General features: G+C 36.3%; 1 protein-coding gene and 1 long non-coding RNA gene across 3 annotated transcripts; both read left to right on the forward strand.

Moving 5' to 3' along the window:
• The first annotated feature begins 10,326 nt into the window (after positions 1-10,326).
• LOC108671760 (lys-63-specific deubiquitinase BRCC36) lies at positions 10,327-12,715 on the forward strand. Its single transcript, XM_018159333.2, has 4 exons — positions 10,327-10,350; positions 11,181-11,299; positions 11,941-12,063; positions 12,499-12,715. The coding sequence occupies exons 2-4, from the start codon at positions 11,183-11,185 to the stop codon at positions 12,691-12,693; spliced, it is 435 nt and encodes a 144-aa protein (XP_018014822.2). The 5' UTR covers positions 10,327-10,350; positions 11,181-11,182; the 3' UTR covers positions 12,694-12,715.
• Positions 12,716-13,136: 421 nt separating this feature from the next.
• On the forward strand, positions 13,137-15,949 carry LOC108671761. Of its 2 annotated transcripts, none has more exons than XR_001930838.2 (3): positions 13,137-13,152; positions 13,713-13,812; positions 15,317-15,949. It is a non-coding gene; the product is annotated as an uncharacterized LOC108671761 (long non-coding RNA). The 2 variants fall into 2 exon arrangements; XR_001930837.2 differs by lacking the exon at positions 13,137-13,152 and adding an exon at positions 13,165-13,189.
• The last annotated feature ends 5,868 nt before the right edge of the window (positions 15,950-21,817 follow it).

A 21,817-nucleotide genomic window follows, 5' to 3' on the forward strand; every position in this document is an offset into this window, starting at 1 on the left:
GACACCATTGATTGCAGAACTTTGATCATAAAATACTTACCAAATCCAATAATTGTAATTTAATTTAGGATGTATGGACAACAACTTAACCTCTATTCCCACAGTGCTTATTTGTACCCGCAGCAGCTGTAGAAATATGTGCCATGGCCCTTCAATTCAACCTAAGCGTTGGGATGCTGCAGAAGTGTTGCATTGTTCTGCCACTGACTGGTAAATATAACCTTAGCAAACATTGAGCATTAAAATCACAAATACCTCTTGCTTACTCATTTAGGGGCTGGTCCTTTAAGTTGTGAAACCGTTTGAAATAATTTTTTCTGATATTCATAACTGATCATTAACTTTTGCATCATATTTATCTATTTATAAGATTAATTATTCATCTGTTTTTCATATATCAAATAAAGAATTTTAAATAATATTACACACATTTTTGGGATTGAAATTCTGCAAGCCTCAAAACTATTCAATTTTAATACTCCTTGTGTCACATGACTAAATGCTCTTTGATTTATAAAATAAAATGATTGCCGTTTCTAAACGAGCAACATTTTCTAAAACACATGAGATGTTCGAAAACTTGTGATGGGAGATGAAATCATTTAGAATATGAAGTGATGTTATTCAGACAATATTGACGAACTAGAGCAAAAACATGAAAAAATTCATATCTGGATGCATATCAAGAGAAATTCTTATCTGGATGCATATCAATAGGTGTTTAAATTTGAAACAATTTTCCATCATATATATCTCATTGTGGAATGAGGATCAAATCTATTTATTTTGAATTCGAGCTTGACATTACCAAAAGATGTGTGGGACACCATCTCCTCTTTTGTTTACATTGCAGCATAATGTTGTTGCCGGCGCTATGGAATGCTTATGTCGGGTTCTTTTGTCTCTGGCAACAATTTAGATGAATGAAAGTTTTCTTCTGGATATGGATGTATTGTATTCGTAATTGTTTAATCCCTCTTATAGATATAAATGAACATAATTTGATTTATTTTAAAAGCGTTTCATATATGCGCATTTCCTTCCTTCTAACAAATGAATATTCCATGCATGGCTGATGGCCGTTGCAAAGGCCTGACTCTGAAATGTCTTTTTTCTCCATCACCATGCTACCGGAATGAAGCTATTTTAGTTGCAGATGAGCTGTTGTAATATGTAGTCCCGCTCATTTGAATTGCGTGTTTAGCTTGCATCACAAAAAACTCTGCTTTGCAGCATAGTTGTAATTATTTTATAAGGTTTAGTTCATAGCGGTCAACTTGAGACAAATCTTCAACTAACTAATACTTTTTATAAGTCTAATTTTAATTGTTGAGTGAAAGGTGCCTGCATGCACCTTCCAAGTGATTACTTTATAGAAACTGAGCAAGTTAGCGTACATCTTTTAAACTTTTAAGAAGTTAACTTTTTTGCCTCAAATAATGTTGTTGGATCAAAAAACTGTTCTTGAATTGGAAATAATATATGAACCATCAAAATTAGAATTCCATCTTGCTTCATTAAGTATTACAACTCACGCTACCAAGCAGAGTTTTCCATGTTAAACACATGATTCAGAAAAACGGGAATACATTTCACAACGAAAGCCCACTTGCAACTAATCTAGCTTCATTCCCGGTGCATAATCTACTGGAACAATCATGGTTGACAGTATACAACTGTCATTCATATATTCAGTGCAAGATAAATGATTAACTATATTATTTCTGATAGAGGTTTGAAATATTTTCAGAAGCCTAAAATTTAAATGAATAACTTTGTTACTTTCTCTTGGTTGATTTCAAAGGAAATATTCTAATGTGCATTCATGAAATGCTTTTAAAATAAATTGAATGATTATTGTTAGGATTAAACAATTACAAATTGATTTATTATCCTTTAAATAAGAATTTTTGCATTGAAACTTTTGGATGATGTGTCTACTGCAATATTTTTACGCAGTATCAAGAGCCCCAAACCAATCGTTGAATGGCCGCTAATATGTTGCATTGTTCTACCCATTACGGTCAACAATAAATTTTGAAATCTACTCCAGTCATGCAACCTAAATTCATACTCATTGGTGATCTTAAATTTGTGCACTGTGTTTATGCAATTTGTAAGTTCTAAATGGGTAGCAACTTCTTCAATTTAATTCTGAAAGCATCAAGTCAATTGAATTCTAATATGGATCATTTTTGCATTGTATATCTGAAAATCAAGTATTGCATTTATTTTAAATTAAAACCATTATTTTACATCAAAAACAATGAATTTTTTCCTACAACTCTTATGATGATTGATGTTACTGATGATACTGTCAACTGGGGCTAACTCAGGACAGTCCTCCGACATGGCATAAAACTGTTCTAGTAGCAAAACTAATTGGAATATTGCAAAACTAAATATAGTGGCATAAACATCAACATTTTTCCTATCTATGTAGTACCGTATAAAGAAAGTTAAAAAATACTACATTTACTAGCTTTGAAAAATTCGTGAAAAAATGGTGAAAAATGATATTTTGGTAAGTTACTTCTGCTAAGGTCTGTAGTAAAAAAAATATTTGCCGTATTAGAAAATTTTGCTTAGAAAAAAGTGGCTGACAAGTGTCAGCATGAAAACTTTATTTGCGGAATTTACATACCTCAATAAAAAAAAAAATGGCGGCCATTTCTGCACAGCATGGCTACTTGCGACACCTCCTCGGGGCTATTCTGGACACCCCCAAAAACGCATTTACAGTAGAACCTCAATTAGCATAGGCTCCAGTTAAGAAAAAATTGATTAAAAACAAATAATATTGATAACATTTACCTTGCTGAGCGAAAAAAGTTCACTTATCGAAAAATTTGTGCATCATCGATCATCACAAAATTGTGCATAGAATGTCATATTTAAAATTGTGCACCAGGCATCATAGAATGAAAAGTAATTGACCTAAATTATGATTTATCTCTCCAAAACATATGTTGGTTGTCACTAAAACATTCCTTTATGTTTCAGGTATGTTTTTCACGATCTTTTCAGCGCATTTTCTCATTTATGGAAAAAATGCACTATTGTGCTCATCATGTCCGTCCATCTGTCCATCCGTCCGTGACCTCAAGTTTTCGTCCACGAGAAAATGCGCTCTCTGTCACTCACTGCAGTGAGTACTGAGTTATATTTTTTATAGTAAATTCACTTAACTCAATTAAAATGGTGTGAAATTACAAGCCATCCTGTAAGCTTACAGATACAGAAAAAATGCTATAAGGCTGCTGATATATATTATATAATCGTTTACGCTGTCCCTCTATATCCTCGGATCCAGCTACAACCGAACCACCCTCAGGTCATACTTAATTACAATTCAATATCAGAGTTGCATAGAAAAGCAACCTGTTACAGTACGGTTACCGACCAGTTAACAACACCGTACACTGGCGCCCGAAATCGTAACCTGTTACACTCCGGCGTTTATGATCTCATTTACGACCTTGGCATTTATGACCCCGGCATTTACGACCCCGTTTTTGTTTGCAAAACAAAATCAAAAACATGGCCAAAGTCACCCCAGTTGACGGTAATTAATGTTTCAATCAATAAAGGAAAAACGAGTAAAAATCACAGAAAATGTCATTTATTCCACCTCTACATCATCTACAATGAAAGAGGAGGACTTCAGAGTACTGTTAGTAATGGATGAATACACTCGAGTACACTCTGCATGCTTCAAATATTTTAAAATGAAGTTTTAATGCAAGTGTCCTGAGTAGCCCCGTTCAACGGGGCTACTCGGGACACTTTTTTTTGCTTCTGGCACCTTACGAATAGCATATGGCATTTTTCTTACAATGCCATTTGACAGCCCTTGCAAAGAGCTATAAAATGAGCCTAAACTTGTTTATGAAATGTTTCATCGTAAGAAGTTATTAACAGTTATTAACAAAAAAATGCTCAAAACTGTCCCGAGTAAAAAAGAGATTTTTCAGATTCAGTAGGTATGTGCAAAAAACATTTTTTCCCTTAGATTTTAATGAAAACGTATAAATCTGAAAAGAGAAAAAAAATCTAGAAAAATACCATATAAATTTAAGTAGAATACAAATGAATGTGAAATAGCTATGAATTTTTTCCTCTATTCAATAATGTCCCAAAAACAAAAATGGACTAATATTCAGCACTTTTTGAAAAACTATCATTTCCAGGTTTCCTAAGAGCTAATTTCAAAGATTTTAGTAGTACCATTAGAAAGCTTTTGTTGTAGCTTATCTATTTTAACTAAATAAATTAATTTGGTTGATTGACTGCTGGTGGGTGAGAGAAACGGGGTGACTGATAGATATGAATGGTATCACTTCACCAAAATGCAAAACTAAACAGAATAAATTCTAGTTTTGTGATTTTGGCACCATAAGTGATCTTTAATAATATGAGATGCACATACCCATTGCGAAAGAGCATTAAAGATAGATGAATGAGGAGGTATGAGGTGTTTCAATATAAAATTAGCAAATATATAAAAAAATAAATCTCTGCATAATAAAACTTTAACACTAACAATAACATTAACTACAGCTGAATGAGGAACAATGGCTACCTTATTTTATGGTGAAGACATCATCTCTAACACCTACTGCCAGATAGGATATGTAATAGGTCTAGGATATGTAATTATGATTCACATTTTAATATATACTGCTAATAATAGTATACCCGTGCCTGAAAAAATAAAGAGAAATGTTTTGTATTGAATTAGAACATATACATTGAGTAAACAAATGAATAACAGATTTGGTTTGCGATGAAAAATACTGAAATAACCACCCGGCTACAATGTGCCCATATGCCGTGAAAAATTTGCAGTTTATCCCAAACATTTTATGTGGTATCAAAAACTTTGTTGGTATTGGTGAAATAGTGAGAATTTATTGCAAAATTTTATATAATTTTTTATTTTAGAACATAATCATTGCAAAAATTTGTCAGCTATGGATAAATGACTAGTGAATGTTATCAAGTGAGGTGTCACCAACCCAGTATTGGATTCCAAACCTATCGCCCATGTGCGATAGGGGATGGATCCACAGCAGTTTCTGTGTAGCTCAGTCATCAGTGTATCAATTGACACTGCGGTGGAAGTTGTAACGGTAGGATTTTGATTCATTTTTTATATGAATGTGAGAATATATTACCTATCAAGAATTCCACACTGCGTGTGGTTGTAGTTATATTGGCAAACCAGAAATTTCTTGGAATCAGTTCATTTGCAATTACTTCATTTACTCAACATTTAAATCAAGTATTTATGTATGATAATGCTGGTATCCATGATACTGCTGGTATACATGATACTTTACTGGTCTACTTATATGACTTGAAATGAATTTGAGGAAGTGTCAAGAGTCTAAAAAAAACTCTCTGCTTCACCACTATGATTGTAGTTCATAAAAAATTTTTACTTCATAGAAAACATGAATATGTAGTTCATAGAAAACCAAGGATTTAGGGAATACAGATTATTAACGGAAAATTCACGTGATGATTTTTCACATCTTACATGAAATTTATCATTTCAGGTGATTTTGCTTGTAACAAAGCAAGGAGATATGGGGATACAACTTTTATGATAAATTTGTAGCATAAGCATTTACCTAATGTATGAAATTTGCATCAATAATTCAAGGTAATTTTGTACACAATGAACCATGCAATGGATTGCCTTGGTTAAAAATGGGTGGGTCAGTGTCAGCAGCAAACGGTGCTAGCAGCCTGCCAACCAGCCAGCATAAAACCTGCCATCCAGCCTGCCAACCAGCCTGCATAAAACCTGCCATCCAGCCTGCCAACCAGTCTGCCAACCAGCCTGCCAACTAGTCTGCCAACCAGCCTGCCAACCAGCCTGCCAGCCTGTCAACAAGCCAGCCAACCAGCCTGCCAACCAGCCTTTCAACCAGCCTGGCAACAAGCCTGCCAACCAGCCTGGCAACAAGCCTGCCAACCAGCCTGGCAACAAGCCTGCCAACCAGCCTGCCAACCAACCTGCCAACCAGCCTGCCAAAAGCCTGCCAACCAGCCTGCAAAAAACCTGCCAACCAGCCTGTAGCAGCTCAGTTGGGAATTTTGAGAATAAAAGACCAGAAAGAAGTGTGGTTTTATGTCCTTAGGTGCCTAATTCCGCCTAACAAATATTAAAAATGTATGTTGTTGCATTGATTACATTGAGAAACTTCAAAGTATCTTTCATGCAAGAAATACTTGGTTAAGTAAATTATAATTTGGATATAAACATTACTTGAAAACTGATTGCTCCAAGCCTTGCAGCGTTCAGTTTTGGAGTGACTCATGCGGCCCATGTGCACATGGGGCCCAATTTATTTAGCAAATATTTAGATCAAGAGGGATAGTTTCAAGTCTCTATGCTGAATCATAAATTTTTTATATTTTTTGGCTGAATTGGGCTCCAAAGGAAACTGCACTTTGCTGAGGCCTACTTTCAAATTTTTTGACTACGCTGTTGCAGCTGCTGGCGCAGCTTGCTGCCAACACAATGCCTGCCCACCTCTTTTGTTAATTTAGTATGCAGTTATCTTTTGTTTGGGAAGGTGCTAGTGTGTTGTGTGGCACCAGCATTGGCCCGGAAAGAAGCATTGAATGGTTCAAAGAGTCATAAGACCATGTTCTTTTATATTACCTATTAGAATTGCACTATGGTGGCAAACCAGAAATTTTTTAGAATCAGTAGGTATGTGCAAAATAACATTCTTTTCCTTGGACTGTAATGAAAGTTTATAAATCTGAAATGAGAAAAAAATTTGAAAAATACCATATAAATTTAATTGGAATACAAATAAAAGTGAAAAAGCTATGAATTTTTTCCTTTATTAAATAATGTCCCAAAATCAAAAATGGACCAATATTCGGCACTTCTTTGGAAAAACTGTCATTTCCATGTTTCCTAAGAGCCAATTTCAAAGATTTTAGTACCATTAGAAAGCTTTTGTTGCAGCTTATCTATTCTAACTAAAATAAAACATTTCGGTTGGTTGACTGCCGGTGGGTGGAGAAACGAGTGTGACTGATAGATATGAATGGTATAAATTCACAAAAATGCAAAACTATAAATGAATAATTAGAAAAAAACTAAACAAAATAAATTCCAGTTTTGTGTTTTGGCACCTTATATTATCTTTAACCACGAAAGTGGTTAAAGAAATAAACAAATTTATTACCTTTGAAATAAACAAACCTTTGAAATAAAACCTTACCAAACCTTTGAAATAAACAAATTTATTTCAATACCCAAAAAATCATGTTCATATCTTTAAATAGGAAGTGTCAATTCAAGTTTAAATATAGTTGCTCCTGTGAGCAGTTGACCATTTTAGAAATTGCATTCAATGTGTTAAAAATTATGCTAAGGAGTTTGAGAATCCATGTTAAATTGTTAATACATCTAATATCCTATATCTTCCAGTTATGTTAGAATGTTACTGTGAAACTGAAGCCGAGCTACAAATCATTCTGGAGTACAATACTGCTAAATCTAATTGGATGATGTCTTGCAATCCTTTACCTAAACAAACAATGATGTGGTTACAACTGAGGAGTGTTATGAAGTTATTGGCAAAAACCTGTGGTAGTAAATTGCTTGATCTTGATGATCAGTTCCACCTATTACTTCTATATTAAAAAATAATAAGTGACAACTAATGAATTCAATGAACATGCCCAAATGTTCATAAAGAAATGCTTCAATGATTAAATTACACTAATAATTGAAGCCTCTGTCCCAGCTAGTATGGAAAACATCTACTCTCAAACTGAAATACAATATATCTGCCTTTTTTTGAGACATTAGCAGTCATTTTGAAGCTACAAAATCCTCACCAGATGGATTGCCTCCAATCTAATTGTTAATTAAAGTGCACAATCAGGCTGAAATATTCCAACTTTGTAAAGAAAATTTTTAACTTTGCGAGCTGCAAGATTTCATTCATAAGTAGGATATTCTAATAACACTCTTGTACCTAGCTGAAAAATCAGGCTGTAGCCACCCATGTGGTAAATAAAACTTTAAACACATAAGAATGTGGTCCATTTCACCCATTATTATGAACCTTCCCCATCTTTTTAAATGTAAAATGAAGGCAATAAATTTTTACCCATTATTCTCGAAAAACACCTGCAAAATGACTGGTTTTGCCCCAAATTTTTGGAAATCTATCCCATATCGGTTTGCTAAGCCACAAGTGTATTTATGAAGCAATGAATTTATAGAATTGTTCCACAGGAGCCTAGCCCAGGCATGGAATAAAACAACAGTGCAATTCTTATTCTTCATAGTAGTATTAGTCCATCTTCATGGCAAGTTCTCTGCACGTACAGAAATGCATCAGATGGCAGAAAACACATCATTTAAAAATAATTAAATGTACAGGCTAGTCGGACATGACTGAGCAAGTAAAGCACTTGATGAGAATAAATCTTTCAGATTCTAATTTGGCATTTGGCTCAATGTAATTGCCTTTTATTGAAAAATAAGTTACCTCAGTATAGCACAACATCAAATTTAAAATGCAGCTTCAGATAAATATATTGGTCAAGGAAAACAGGGCAAAATGCTTGGTCAAGTAGTGAGCAATGGAATGACATTGGCAAGTTTTTCATGATAAATTGTAACAATAAATTGTAACAATGTAGATCACATGGAGGGATAGAAAAAAAATATACAAAAACCGCAGCTAAGATTGGCTACATTAGCGTGGAAAAATCATATCAGATAGTGTAGTGATTATTGATCAGTAATACATTACAAAGGAGGCAAAAATAATATTGCAAAACCATTTTCAAAAAGTCACTAAAAATTGCAAAGATGTAGACCATATATTCTGCAGCAGTAGAGGTAATGCAGCATTAATACCATTCCAACTGGTTGTGAAATACAAAATCAAGCAACATTTAATCATATTATTAGAACATCTTTGCTCACATTATCATCAGATTGCTTAAACATACAAACTCTTGCAGAAATTGGTGACACATGCCAAGCCATAATCAAGGATTGAAACTAGAGCTACTGGCCACTAGTAGATCTTACTGATTTTGCTACATTGGTAAGGTAAATTTTAATGCTGGGAATTATCCTGGCCCAAAAGTATCAAGCCAGTAATGCTTTTTCCAGGTTGAGAAAAGCCATTTTGAGCTGCAAACTTAATTGTGTAGCTCTGCGCACAAGCCATGCCAAATCTCTAATTTTGTCATAGAAATGGCCCTATAAATATTTTTCATTTTTTTAGAGGCAATTAAGCATTTGATGACTTGTCCAGGGTGTTGCATAATGCAATACAATAGTTCTGGCAGGTGAGCAAGCCAGTGTTGGTCATAGATGGGCCCATAGTGCCCTGAATAACTGACCTATCATCCCGCCCTCACCTGGTTGCCACTACCAGAATGGGCAATGACAACAACTATGGCTTATTGTGCAATGTAAAAAATAATTCTTAACTCTATGCCCCTGTTGAATCACCTTTTTGCCGTATTTTAGAAAGATATTGTTGTTTTGTTATGCAATAATTTACCACACCATGTCATGTTGCCCCAATGCACACCATCAAGCTGAGCATGTAGATAACTTTATCAATAACCAGGGTGTCGGTAAACAATCACTATTGAACACATTAATGTGTTATGGTTAGTTGTTCAAGTGAATAGATCTATTCCAAAAGGACTAATAAATGTTGCTTGATGACTAGTTGATTAGGTTATAACTAATAATGTGATGAAGAAGATTTATGGAGCCAATTTATTTCAACGCCTTTGATATACATCTTAATTTAGCAAATTTGACATTGCTATGTGCATTCAAAAATATTGTTAGCCCTGTTCAGGACTGAAAATTCTCTCTGGATATAGTGTCTTTGATGTCTATACTGTTGAATTTCACATCCATTTCAAGATGGCTTCTATTTATTATATATATATATATGTCATATTCAATTATAGTCTAGTTTTCTGCATCAACTATTGCTGATGCATGCATAAAGCAATAAATTATGTGCTTAAGTATAACTTGGGACAAGTGAATTTTGTTGCATGTTTTAAAATTAAAGTCTACTTATGTGCCTCTATTGCACTTTATAATTTCCTGTATCCCTCCAGTGTTACTACTACTACTGCTAACATTATAGATTAAAATCTTCAACCTCTGTGATTCATAACTATCATCACATTTAGTAATGGCACCCATTAAGAAAAAAGTCAGTGTTGCGCAGCATCAACTCTCAGATGCTACAGTCAGGAGTGGCAGATGCCCTAAGCAGAGCCTCACTCAAGCATCTCCTGGTGGCAGCAAAGTAAAGGCTGAAGGTAAGGAAAATGTCAAGTGCCATACTGATCAACTCTTATTCCTCAGAGGTAGAACTGAGGATATTTCAATTTATTTTATTTTATTTTTATCTGTATTTATTTCTTATGAGTTTCAATACAAGATTTGATAACTATGTATGTGAATTTGTTACCTCACGAGTCTCACTCATCTGAGTGATATGAAATTTTTTCTAAGGCTCACACTACTCATTAATTTAGTGAGCATTATATTTACTATGAGATATCTTGCACATTAACCCCATACATTACCCCATTTGTTGTTGATGGTACATACAATTTCTACTGGAAGCTAGAGTCAGCCTGGAAACTTGAAATTTAATTGAATACCATACTATATATACATTAGCAACTAGTATTATGTTGATGATAGATATTAACCAAGATTAAATTCTTGAGAGTTGATGTTTTGAAATCAGTACATACTAAAGTTCAGATATAAATGTAAAATATTGATAGAATTTTAAACCCTGAAGAGGCTGTAACATGAATTAGTATCTGTGTAAAAGTTGTATCAAGATGCTGTTTATAGCAAAATGCCATTTATATTCACATTTTACACAGCACTGCAGACAATATGTGACCAAGTCTAAATTTGTTTGTAACATTTTACTTCTTAGACAAGTCTAGGATAAAGTTCAAACTAATTCTATTCTCAATGGAATGCACTACTATCAATACCAATTAAGGCATTACTGCACTTATGTTGCCAGTCTCAAAGAGAAAGGATTCTATGATAGTTTATTGATGATATTATGTACTTGATGCTAGAAAATATTACCATTTGACAATCATTTTCAATTACATTACAGAAATGCATAAAGTTTCTGAAGTTGTGCTCTCCCATGATGTATACATGGTGTGTAGGCAGCATGCGTATACCACTGACGCAGAGGAGGTTATGGGACTGCTAGTGGGGAGCTACATCCAAGTAAGTGTCTTTTCTAATAAATTATTATATTGTATGCATGCAGCTTAAATTTTGAGTATCCTTTAATAAAGATTTACAAAAATATATCAATTTAATAAATTTGCTGGCAATCCTTACTTAATTATCATTATTAGCTGGGTGCACTACACCTATTCGTAACATCATACCAAATAGAAAGTGTTTTTCTACTTCTTGCACTATCCACACATAGTGTAGGCAGGGTTTAAATTTGGTGTTTAATTTCACCTGAAATGACAAATATTAAGAATAGTTGCATTTCCACTTGATACATACTGCATCTTATTGAAAACTTTTTGCTCATAATGATTGTCAGAAAATTATTTGTGTTTGAGTAACTGAGACAGTGTTAAGGCTTAAACAATCTTTCAACCTAGTATTTCTTTTTTTTTTTTTGAATTTTTTGTTTTTGTTTAACTTATTTATTTAACTTCTGTAGTATTGTTGTTTCTTGTATGGAAACATTTATGAAAATGTATAGCTTAGGCTCTGATGGCCTTTCACAATGATTTTTACCATACATTGATTTTTAATATACCAGAATTTTTTTAGTTATGTTCAGTGAAATATTATTAAGATCAGGATGGATCATCAGGTGATTCTAATTTTTTTTATTCTATCAGTCAGAGAGTGATAAAGAAAAGAATGAGCAGAATGTGACGTGTGATGTCATCCATGCTGTCATTCTGCCCAGGTCGGACAAGAGAAAAGACCGTGTAAAAATCTCTCCTGAGATGCTCATCCAAGTAAGACAATGTGTTAGGCATTTGTATGAAGAGTAAATAGATTGATGTTTTGGTAGATATTCACAACTTGCATTTATAAATATAGACTTGAATTGATTGTGGGCGAGATATGTTGCTATGATTGCTATATTATAAAACATTGTAGAATGAAGCTTTGAATGTATTGTAGATTCTATTCATATCTAAGCACTAAGTGCTTGAGCTGAATGCTAAGAAGCTTCAAATCTTAAATTAAAATTAAAGTGAAGATAATTAAAAACTTGAAATTTTTAATTCATCTACAGAATTCATTAGAATGAAATTATTTAGAGAATACATATATATTTTTTCAAATTGGCAGCTAAAAATTGATAGAGAATTCATTGTCAAGTTGAGAAGGAATGCTAACTTGAACATGTCATTGTGCATTGACTGATATTAAATTTTGCATTAAAGGGTCAGCAGAAAGCTGAAGAGATTAGCAAAACCAGCAAGACGCGCGTCAACGTAGTTGGATGGTATCATTCCCACCCGAAGACTACCGCGGTACCTTCCACTATAGGTAAGAAATTCAAACCTGTTGACATTGAAAAATTGTTCAAATTTTGTCTTCTTATTTTCACATTGTGCTATGATTTGAAAGTGTTCTAATTATTAGTTGATTGTGGAATCAATGGACAGAAGCCAGGAATAAAGGAGATATGTTTGAGTACTGAGCAGTATGTTGTCAAGGTTGATTTACGCAACATTTATCACGGTCAGAAATGTTCTAGAATGTTCAGTGCCATCTATAAATTTTCATTTGAAGAGTTGTCTGAAAAGTAGAAACTAATTGAGATTTTTTCTTATCGCAATTGAACTTCAATAGATGTAATTTTTTTAGATATTATCACAAGTTTGGGTATCTATTCATTTTTTTATAAATAATGGACTAACTTCCAGCAAAGATTACTTATTTTATGAACTAAATAAAAATCATGCTACTTCTTGTGTGTAGAAGCTTGTTTCTATTGCAAGAGAGATCTGAAGGCAATCTTACAAATACTTCTGAAATTTGCTGTTTAGATAGGTGTCAGTAAATTATTGTCCTATAACCCTCACAATCAAGAGGTGAGGGATATATGGCATCTTCCCTCACAATCAAGAGGTGGAGAATATATGACATCTTCCCATATGTGGCCCCATTTTCATGTATTTGGTAGTGCAGATTCAAGAGCCTCAGTTGTCATGTATTAAGGTAGAAGGAATATAATGTCATGTTGAAACAAATTAATTATCTTCATACTGAAAAAACCCTGTTATGCTTTTTGTGTCAAATGTGATATATTTTCTCACATTATTTTCAAATAATGTGAAATACAGCAGCTGGCTGTATTGATGACAAAGAATGGTTAGTTTTTATATGGAAGGCTGGAGTGATTTATATTAGGAAGAAACCCTTAGATGATATGCCTTCGAGATTCTTGCTGAATATAAGAGGTAGGTTGTTTTCTTCCACTTCTTTGTAGCCTGCAATTACCAGCTTTCTTTTAATCCTAACGGACTGCATAATTACAAAAAAGTATACACCTACTCTAGGTTAGATTGTAATGCTTCAAAATTATGATTCAAATAAATTGGTTGGTGATTTTTTGCGTATGATATGCTTGTAACATAATTGTATGACACAGGCACTGGTTGGTATTCACAAAACCCTGCTTCAAGAAGAGCTTGCGGTTTTGGACAAGCACGCTTTCAACAGCCCCTTAGTGCACCAACACAATATGGCAGGTGAGTGTAGGGATGGTAGCCTGCATGCCCTCACAGAAATGAGTGTGAGACTTTGTCCAAATAGCGATGCATTTTTTTTTTGTCCTTGTATGGGTCGTCCTTATCCAGTTTGGCTCAACATAAGGACGTATCAATGCTACGCGCAAAAAGTGTGTCCCTATTTAGATGTCAGGCCGTGATGTCATTAGCGACTATTACGTCACCTTCTGTGACGTCACTACTCGCGGGTCACCGCGTATATAAGCTCTGTGAGCCGACTGCCAGTTAGTCGTAGGTGAGCAGTCTCAGTCTTAGGCAGACAGCCTTCAGCTGCAGTCATGCAGTTAACTCTAGACTCCGGCACTCATACCAACACGCAGTGTCGTTATACTCTATCTCCAAAATTACTGCACATACTGTGCTTTGATCCTGTAACTTCTATCTAATGTATCCCGTAAACCTAACTTTAATACTTACGCTTAGATACACGTCTTATCATTATCCTTCCCTGGCCAATGAATATTTAATCTGTTATTCGGACAATTTATTAACGAACCAAAACCCCTCAGGTTTATCTACAATAGATCAGACAGATCCATTCCAGGGTTCGCCTGTCAACGAACTTTGACAGAGTTATAAACTTTGACATAGACAACCTGACCCATTCTTTTTTCTTAATTATTTATCCATTTAATTTCTAATTTCTAGATTAAATGCAAGATATTGTTCAGTATCTTATGTATATTGATACTGTGATCCATGAGTCTCACTGGTTAACTTATTGTACTCAATAGGGAAAGTCGACAAAAAAGTCTCTTGTTTGCAGTTATGTGTTGGAAGGTGACGCGTGGGACAATATCAATTAAATCCTTCAAGGCAAATCATGTTGAAACAACGTTGAGTATGAGTTGATTTCGTAAAAGCAATATTGATTACAACTTGATTTCATTCAAACCTAATTTGTTGCAACTTTATTTAATCGAAACAACATTTTACAGCGTCAGTTGCCGAGTGGGAATTTCATCTGTTAGCCCTTTGTATCGTTTCAATGCACGTTGATGCAAATACCATTGACCACGGCTGTTGCAGTCATTGCCTGTGGATTACATGTAATTTTTTAATATTTCAAATAAAGGCATTTACCTGAGGTCAGGAACATTATTTTTCACACGATAAAAAGTGTCAAACTTTGCCTTCTGAAAAGTCCGCTCTATCTTTGCCACTCTGACTCTCAGTTAACGGTTTCATAAGGGCTATTGGAAACAATCAAGGCTCTACCTATATATTTAAATAGGCCCTACCTATATATATATATATATGGATTAGTCTCGTATGGTGTCAGAGTTGAAGAAACTATGTGCTAATTTTGCCTGCTGCCATTTCTTGTACCTTTCTTGCCATGTCTCTTGGAGATTCAGAAACTAATCTTTAGCCACATTTTTTCCAAAACAGACACAGAAGCAACATAAAAACTTTATCATTGGCTTTATTATTTGATGTTTTATGATATCTGTCATGTTTTCAGTGGCGGAGCAACGCATAACTGGGCTGAACGCGCAGCTGATGGATCTGTGCAACTCAGTTGTCTTGGAGGTCCGCGCCCAGACCCTCCGTCAGCGTCACGACGATGAACTCGATGCCGAGATTAATCGTCTCACAAAACTTCTACATGATCGCAACATCGATTTCAAACTACCACTTTAGTTTAGAACTGCCATAGATAGATAGATGATGAAATATTCATCAGATTCATAATGAAATGATGCGTTATTTGTTTGTTTTTCGACTAAGTTTTAAGTAACGGGCGCATATTTTTATGAAGACTGCTCTACTATTGAGCTATGCAGACTGCAGACTGCTGTTACATTTCTTGTCTGAACTGCAACAATGATCAAATGACAAAGTAGTTTTAAGTAACGGGCGCATATATTTAAGGTATCAGCGCGACTGCATCGGATTACGTATTCTTATGAATTGCCTAATCTTTTTGTTTTCGTTATTACAGCGTTTATTTTATTTTCCGTTATTTATTATGTTTTTGGTTATTTTAGTGAAATTTTTCCATTTATTTTAGCGTAAGCCTGATTTAAGAAGTTTTTCGATACCTCTGTAGAAATGTCAGAGATCATATGTTCGACAATATATTGATATTTTTCGAGGACAATTATCTTCAATTACCTAATTTTTTTGATGATACGCTGATTAGGATACAATAGTTAGGTGATATCGCGTTTACGGACCTACGGTAGCTTTAGTTCTCAGAGCACTAGACCGAGCTATATGTTCTCAATACACTAGACCTTCCATGCACCTAATTATCTCCAATAACCGCTCTTATTCCTCAGTCTTGCTGAATGTGAAGCGTGCTGCAGTCATTTTGTCCAGCGTATTAGTATAGTATGACCAAAGTCTCTCTTGGCAAACGGTTTCTGCCCAATTTTTAATGACAGGAGCAATGGCGTCATACGTAATCTTTTAAGACTCCTGCTCAAGGCCTGTAAATAATGTAGGAAGTAACCGCATAGTACATCAAAGTGAAAGTGCACAACAAATTTTAAAATGTTTCTACACGAACTCGGATTCCGTTTTGAACAAAAAAAAAATGAACTGTTAACTGTGATCGCAAACGAGTGTATAGACATTATTTGTATTACAGAAACACTCCCTAAAAATCACGGGGGGAAATTGTACCTGTTGAATTTCAGTTGCCAGGTTTTGATTGTTTTCATAACTTAAATGAAGAGCAGTGCAATGGAATCTGTTGTGAGGGATAGGATTATCGATCACTTGACAGCTCACCATCTCATATCAAATGGCCAACATGGTTTTATTGCCGGTAGATCCTGCACCACTAACATATTATCTAAGTTGAACGATTGGACTCGTCTGCTGGACGAAAGGAAGCCAGTGGATGCATTGTACCTCGATTTTGCCAAAGCATTCGACAGTGTTCCACATGAGCGGCTGTTGCGTAAAGTGAAGTCTTTGGGAATTGAGAGAAACGTACTTCGACGGATCAGAGATTTTCTAGTAGGTAGACGACAACGTGTCAGTATTAACGGAACCGTGTCAGACTGGGCATCAGTGCGCAGTGGCGTGCCACAAGGAAGCGTTCTTGGGCCTATTTTGTTCGTTGCTTTTATAAACGATTTGCCAGAAGCAGTGTCCAGCGTGTGCTCCATGTATGCCGACGACACAAAAGTTTATAATACAGTTAAGGATGGGTCAAATAAAGCACAATTACAAGATGATCTTGACAGTTTAGTTAACTGGGCTGATACGTGGCAGCTGCGGTTTAATGCTGACAAGTGTAAAGTACTTCACCTCGGTAAGAACAATGAACAGCAAGATTACAGTATGAGAAGACATGGTTGCAACGAGAGAGTAATGATTGAAAAGTTTAGTATGGAAAAAGATCTCGGAGTTTATGTCGACAAGCTAGGAGCTGAAATTTTCTAAGCATGTTGAAACGCAAGCTAACACATCCAACAAACTTCTTGGACTAATCAGGCGCTCATACGAGTTTCTAGATTGCAGAGTGGATGTCTAGTAGCTACTTCAAACTATCGTCAGTCATGAAAAGATCCGGTCAAATGACACGATTTTAGATCTTCTGTGAACAAGGCACGAAAAGGAAAAGAATCGGCGACAGGCCACATCAGGCCTACACTTCAGCGCCGAGATCACTATGTTATGTTATTAATTTTATAGTTAACAGGTATCGAGCACCCGCCTCACCATTTCACTCTAAATTTCAAACCATCCGTCAACTAAAGGGTTAAACTGGCAGTGGTTAAACTGGCCCAGTGGTTAAAGTTCAGAGTACCAGGATTGTAGCAGAGCGCGGGTTCGATCCCAGCTCTGGGCGCCAGTTTCTGGTCAGAATCGGCAAGGAGGCCGGGCGGTTAAGCACAGCAGAATTGTAGCAGTAAGTTGCGAGTTCGAGACCGCTACAAGCTGTGAATATTCTGCTATGTTAAGGGAACCGGCTACCCTAAAATTTTCAATATTGGCGTTTTCCGGTTTTTATGCTCATCTTAAAGCTTACTTTTTGACGCATCCAACGGTACCAGAATCATCCCTCTACGTCGAAAAATGATTTCGTAACAGCCCCCCGAAGGGGGGAGTTTTTAGAGCCCTTCACTAAAGCCTATGGGATTAATTAGAAGGCTGGACACACTAAAAAGAAACGTCTAACGTAAAGCGGCCAATTATGGCATTATCCGGTGCTTATACTCGTCTTAAAGCTTACTTTCTGACGAGAACATTGGTAGCAGAATCATCTTTCTACCTCCATTTTTACGTTCACCACGCCCCATGGAACGGGGGGCGGTGGGGGGCGGCCTTAACAAATTGCTAAGGCAGTAATTACGGGGCGTGACTTCATATACTGCCAGCTGCAGCCAGATCTTTCAGTGCCTATCATGACAGCGAGGTGAGCGGTGTGCAGCCACTCGCTCTATGCCTTCCTCACTTAGTTTTAAGGCTTAGTTGCGGTATGTTGGCTACGTTACGACTCTTTTACGTCATTTTACGTGCCGCCCGGCAGTTTTTTGGGCGTGGTGGAAACCTCCGATTGGTCTCACGGCAAACCTATCTCCTCCTACAGTTTTCAAGCTACAGCAATGAGACATATACCATTCGATTTGTAAAGACCATACCTAAAGACTCTGTGATCACTTTTTTGAATTTCAGTCTGGTTCGTTTTTTATATGGGGGAGAAGGGGGGGGGATGAGAAAAATGGGAAAAACGCGCCTAAAAAAACCAAGGGGAAAATGAGAAAAGTGATCACAGAGTCTATAGGTATGGTCTTTACAAATAGAATGATACGTGTCTCGATGTTGTAGGATGATATTTGTGGGAGGAGATAGATTTTCTGAAGGACCCCTTTTTAGCCATTTTCTATCAATTTTTTCGAAAAATTCATCGGAGCAAAATGTTATTGTTTTTACATTTTACGTATATATGTGAAGTTTCATGATGATCGGATAATAACTGTAGAAGTTTTTCCGGAGGGTAGCCGATCCCGTAAGAATCGGCGACAGGCCTACAGCCTAATGAACGCTGAAACCGCTATTATTATTATTATTATAATTATTATTATTATTATTTATATTATATAAAGATAAAATTATTACCGCAGACAAGAGGTACTACCAAAAGGTGGACTAAATGGTGTGCGAGCCGCACGCATGGCGAAGAAAGCGACGCGCGATAGTTCTTGTAGTCTGGCAATCTCCAGTTGCAGACTTTACAACGGTGTGGAGGCTACCAATTACTACTATGACTTAAATCAGTGAGGTCAATTACAGCGAGACCAATGAGAGCTTCAGTTGGAAACGTTTAGCCAGTTGGACAAAAAATTCTGTTGACTAGTGCCGTGCGGCAAATAAAAGTAACAATGGTGTACAAATTTGATTTTAGGCACCGCAATTCAAGTACTTCAAGCTTTAAACAATGGTTTTGTTTAGTACATAAACATTCGACCGGTCGCGCAATTTCAAACTTGCTTTGTGACTTCGAATCTGGTTAAATCCTTCTGTCCTATTGATACAGGCAATTTTCGGTGCAAATGAATCCAATTCAACTCACAAGTCTAACTTTTGACCAATACTTAGTAGCTAATTAGTAGCTTAATCCAACTACATGTAACTTTTACTACCCTCATGTTACAGTTTAATTGTACCATGCGAAAGACTGTGGGGTAACATTGAACAGGATTCAAACCATAATATGAAGCAATATTATGGTTTGAATCCTGTTCAATGTTACCCCACAATCTTTCGCATGGTACAATTAAACTGTAACATGAGGGTAGTAAAAGTTACACGTAGTTGGGTTAAGCTACTAATTAGCTACTAATAAGAGTACCATTTTAGTGACTTGTTTTCTATTGTGGAATATTTAATTGATTACATACATGGAACGCCTCAACATTCAGGAGGTATACATCTTCATCTCATATAAAAACCTAAAAGTGAATAAACCTAAATATTCATGAAAACCATGAAGGTTAGAAAATTTCCATTTTAGTAACATTCAGAATCTTTTATTGTCAGACAATTCGTTTAGTCCTGTATTTTTTTCCTCATATAAATAATTCTTCCGCGAACACACAACAAAACAATGTTCCGGATTTGTTTGTTGATACCTTCAGTCGCAGCGGAGATATTGTGCTCTGTGAATCGTGATCAACGTAACGATCTCTTTTGCGTTTAAACATATTATTGTAAACTATTACAGTTATACATTCACTAATCACTAACTTGATTTTGTATTGCACTTTTCTTTATACCACGAGTATATTAGCTAAGTGTTCAATTTCAAGAACCCACGCAACGATCGCAGGCCACTGTAGCGTCATTGACGTTAAGCGATCCCAGCTTGCAAAATTTACAAATTTCTCCTCGCTCATTTTGCAATTTGATCTTCGAATTCGGTTTAACAGGACTGGAAGCCTTCTCATTTAATTTTTTTCCTCTCTGACCAGCTATCATGAAATGCAAGAGCTAAAGAAAAAACACAATTTAAAACTGAAACAAGTTAAGTAAAAATTGTAAAGTTTCAAAGAGCTGTAAAACTCTGTTACAGACTTGAAAATAAGCGGCTTTCAGTCGTCAGCGGCTGTAAAAGGTGTCAGGGTAGAGGAGGTAAGCTTGGCCATAAAAACAAGGGCTCTAATGTTCTACCCTGGCGAGGCCTGCCTGCGAGGGCACGTTGCCCTCGCCTGGCCTGCCTGCGACCCTCGCTGACTCTAGATCGCGTTATTTCAGATGAAAACACTTCTAATATAGACATTTTTTTCTATTTGCACTCTCTTTTACTGACTTCACTGAAAATTCAGTCATTCACTGACACGGATCATAAAAAAATGCAAAAAGAGTTCCGAAAACGGCACAGTAAAAGTTAAAAGTTGAAAATCTGGGACCGCCAAACACGAGCGTCCGCTCTCGACCACGGCTGAAACTTGACTCCATGAAGGTGAGGAATGGAGGCAATCAACATTCTAAAACTGTATCTGATGGAAGAGATGTTAAAATATGAATGTATGTATGATGGTATGAGAGGTGGGGACCTTCTGTTCTGTGTGGGGGCAGGGGCGCTTGGTGTGAATGGACGTACATATGTGGAGTAACTGCCGGTCGTTACCCGCACGGAGCGTGGTAAGAAGGCAAGTAAGGCTTGCACCCAAGTAGCAATAACGGTTATGAAATCGAAAAGATGAGACCAAGTTTTTTAACTAAATGAAATCAGCGGGGAAGATAGTGATGCAAGTAATAGTTAGAATGTACCATAAGCAATCGTTGAGACTATAGATAATAAAGATCAAACCCTTGGCAACATATCAGTACACGGACCTGATAGAAAACGAAATCTTACAAATGATCGCAGTGTAACAAATGAATAATACAATATAACAGATATGCAGATAATAGACAAAGAAACATTCACAAGACGTTGACCGTAACTAGCCTGCTGGGAGGATTGGCTGGACAATAATGATTCAAGACAATAATGTGAACACCATGTCACCTACCTACGCAGTGTTGCCACGTTAGAGGGAAGTTTATTATCGTCTTAAAATTAAACTCACAATCGGTTCCCTACAGTAGTACCCCGCTAGATGTCGGAGACACTAATTAGTAATACAGAAAATCGGCATTAGAGCGAAAATTTACGCGTCGGCCTGAGCGAGTTTTTCGTGTCTGCGGGTCCGCTGCGAGGTTCTACGGGAGGGGTTGCTCAGGGTACTTGGGTTCCGCGGGTTTTTGCGGGCGGTTTGCTGACTTCTTTTCTGATGGCGGCAGGTCTGATGACGCACGTTGCTTTGAATCCCGAGGGGTTTGCAAATATGCTGGTTTGAGTCGGTCTATGGAAACGGTTTGCTCAACTGCTCCAGTCCCGATGACAAAATACTTCGAGGCCCTCTTCACAACCAAGTGAGGACCCGTGTATGGTGCTTCGAGGGGTTTCCTTANAAGGCTGAAGACCCAGAGGCTGGTGAGAATACTCCCGTTGGCGTCG

Source organism: Hyalella azteca, unplaced genomic scaffold (assembly GCF_000764305.2).
Source record: "Hyalella azteca isolate HAZT.00-mixed unplaced genomic scaffold, Hazt_2.0.2 contig14290, whole genome shotgun sequence".
In the NCBI taxonomy this organism is placed as follows: domain Eukaryota; kingdom Metazoa; phylum Arthropoda; class Malacostraca; order Amphipoda; family Hyalellidae; genus Hyalella; species Hyalella azteca.

Coding starts and splice junctions, on each gene's coding strand:
- LOC108671760 (XM_018159333.2), top strand. CDS start 11,183: ATGCATAAAGTTTCTGAAGTTGTGCTCTCCCATGATGTATACATGGTG. Junction 11,300..11,940: donor TAGTGGGGAGCTACATCCAA/GTAAGTGTCTTT, acceptor TTATTCTATCAG/TCAGAGAGTGATAAAGAAAA. Junction 12,064..12,498: donor CTCCTGAGATGCTCATCCAA/GTAAGACAATGT, acceptor TTTGCATTAAAG/GGTCAGCAGAAAGCTGAAGA.